The sequence below is a fragment of the Trachypithecus francoisi genome, unplaced genomic scaffold, assembly GCF_009764315.1.
Source record: "Trachypithecus francoisi isolate TF-2019V2 unplaced genomic scaffold, Tfra_2.0 Lachesis_group9, whole genome shotgun sequence".
Lineage (NCBI taxonomy): Eukaryota > Metazoa > Chordata > Mammalia > Primates > Cercopithecidae > Trachypithecus > Trachypithecus francoisi.
In genome coordinates this window covers 69632164-69634302 of record NW_022681474.1, presented here as the reverse complement: position 1 = coordinate 69634302, position 2139 = coordinate 69632164, and the positions used below count along the sequence as shown (strand labels likewise).

General features: G+C 44.0%; 1 protein-coding gene across 1 annotated transcript; it reads left to right on the top strand.

Moving 5' to 3' along the window:
- Positions 1-1060: 1060 nt before the first annotated feature.
- LOC117082020 (WAP four-disulfide core domain protein 2-like) lies at positions 1061-1623 on the top strand. Its single transcript, XM_033208466.1, has one exon. It carries the CDS (start codon positions 1087-1089, stop codon positions 1477-1479), a length of 393 nt encoding a protein of 130 aa, XP_033064357.1. The 5' UTR covers positions 1061-1086; the 3' UTR covers positions 1480-1623.
- The last annotated feature ends 516 nt before the right edge of the window (positions 1624-2139 follow it).

The following is a 2139-nucleotide window of genomic DNA, read 5'->3' as shown; positions in this document are numbered from 1 at the left end:
TCACGCCTGTAATCTCAGCACTTTGGGAGGCTGAGGCAGGTGGATCACAAGGTCAAGAGATCAATACTACCCTGACCAACATGGTGAAACTCCGTCTCTACTAAAAATACAAAAATCAGCTGGGCGTGGTGGTGTGCACCTGTAGTCCCAGCTACTTCGGAGGCTGAGGCAGGAGAATCACTTGAACTTGGGAGGCAGAGGTTGCAGTGAGCCAATATCGTGCCACTGCACTCCAGAGTGGCGACAGATCGAGACTGTCTCAAAAACAACAACAACAACAACAACAAAATCAACCAGATCTTGTGAAAACTCCATCATGAGAACAGCAAGGGAGGAGTCTGCCCCCCATGATTCAATCACCTCACACCAGGCTCTTCTTCAACATGTGGGGATTACAATTCAACATGAAATTTGAGTGGGGACACAGAGCCAAACCATATCACTTACGTATTTAAAAAACTTGATCCCACACAGAAAATCAATTTTATTTGGATTATATTGCTAAATAAGAATGGTGGAACAATAACTATTTTAGAAAATAAGATACTATCTAAGAACTTGGGATAGGTAATTTCTTAATAGAACACAAAAAGCACTGAAACGTGAAGATAAATACTGTTCATGGGGCTTCATTTACCTTTTCCTTGATTTATTCAAAAACAAGAAAGAGAATGCAAGAAAGTCACAGAATTTGAGAAAATACTTGTAATGCATATATCTGAGAAGAAACCTATAACCAGACTATATAAAGAACTCCTGGCCGGGTGCAGTGGCTCACACCTGTAATTCCAGCACTTTGGGAGGCTGAGGTGGGCGGATCACCTGAGGTCAGGAGTTTGAGACCAGGCTGGCCAACATGGTGAGACCCCATCTCTACTAAAAATACAAAAATTAGCCGGGTGTGGTGGTGCATGCCGGTAATCCCAACTACTCGGGAGGTTGAAGCATGAGAATCGCTTGAATCTGGGAGGCAGAGGTTGTGGTGAGCCAAAATTGTGCTATTGCACTCCAGCCTGGGTGACAAAGAAAGACTCTGTCTTAAATAAATAAGCAACTCTGACCTGCACCCCGCCCTGGCATAGCACCATGCCTGCCTGTCGCCTAGGCTTGCTAGCCGCTGCCCTCCTTGGCCTGCTGCTGTTCGGCTTTACCCTAGTCCCAGGCACAGAAGCAGAGAAGACGGGCGTGTGCCCCGAGCTCCAGGCTGACCAGAACTGCACGCAGGAGTGCGTCTGGGACAGCGAATGCGCGGACAACCCCAAGTGCTGCAGCGCGGGCTGCGCCACGTTCTGCTCTCTGCCCAATGATAAGGAGGGTTCCTGCCCCCAGGTGAACAGTAACTTCCCCCAGCTCAGCCTCTGTCAGGACCAGTGCCAGGTGGACAGCCAGTGTCCTGGCCGGATGAAATGCTGCCACAATGGCTGTGGGAAAGTGCCTGTGTCACTCCCAAATTCTGAGCTCCAGCCACCACCAGGCTGAGCAATGGGGAGAGAAAGTTTCTGCCTGGCCCTGCATCTGGTTCCAGCCCACCTGCCCTCCCCTTTTTCTGGCCTCTGTATTCCCTCCTGGACTGACCACAGCTTCTCCCTTTTCCAACCAATAAAGTAACCACTTTCAGCAAAATAAATAAATAAATAAATAAATAAATAAATAAATAAGCAACTCCTACAGACTAATAAAAGAAATCAGACAACTCAAATTTTTAAATGGACAAAGACTTATATATGCACTTTACAACCAGGTTGGGCTTTGAGTCCTATTAAACTGCAAATATTCTTAAAACTGTTACACCTTTATAAATAATTAATTTCTTAGTGTGAGTAATTGTAAACAACTATAGAGGGCATTAGAGGAGTTCAGCTAAGAAATGGGCACTTAGGAAGAATAAAGGTAGAAAAATATGGAAGGTTAAAGGGACTATTTTTGTGCTTCAAAATTTGCTAATAAACATTTAGGTATCTTTTGAAAGAGCAGTAAATATTTAATTATGCTTGCTTGATGGTTGGGTTGATTGGAGGTGAATGGAAGGAAGAGTCTTTAAGTAGATTATGATTCTTTGGCACATTGTTAGAATATTTGCAACTCGTTTAGATTATCTATTTTATTTACTCTATTTAATAATCATTTAATAAGCACATA

Coding starts and splice junctions, on each gene's coding strand:
- LOC117082020 (XM_033208466.1), top strand. CDS start 1,087: ATGCCTGCCTGTCGCCTAGGCTTGCTAGCCGCTGCCCTCCTTGGCCTG.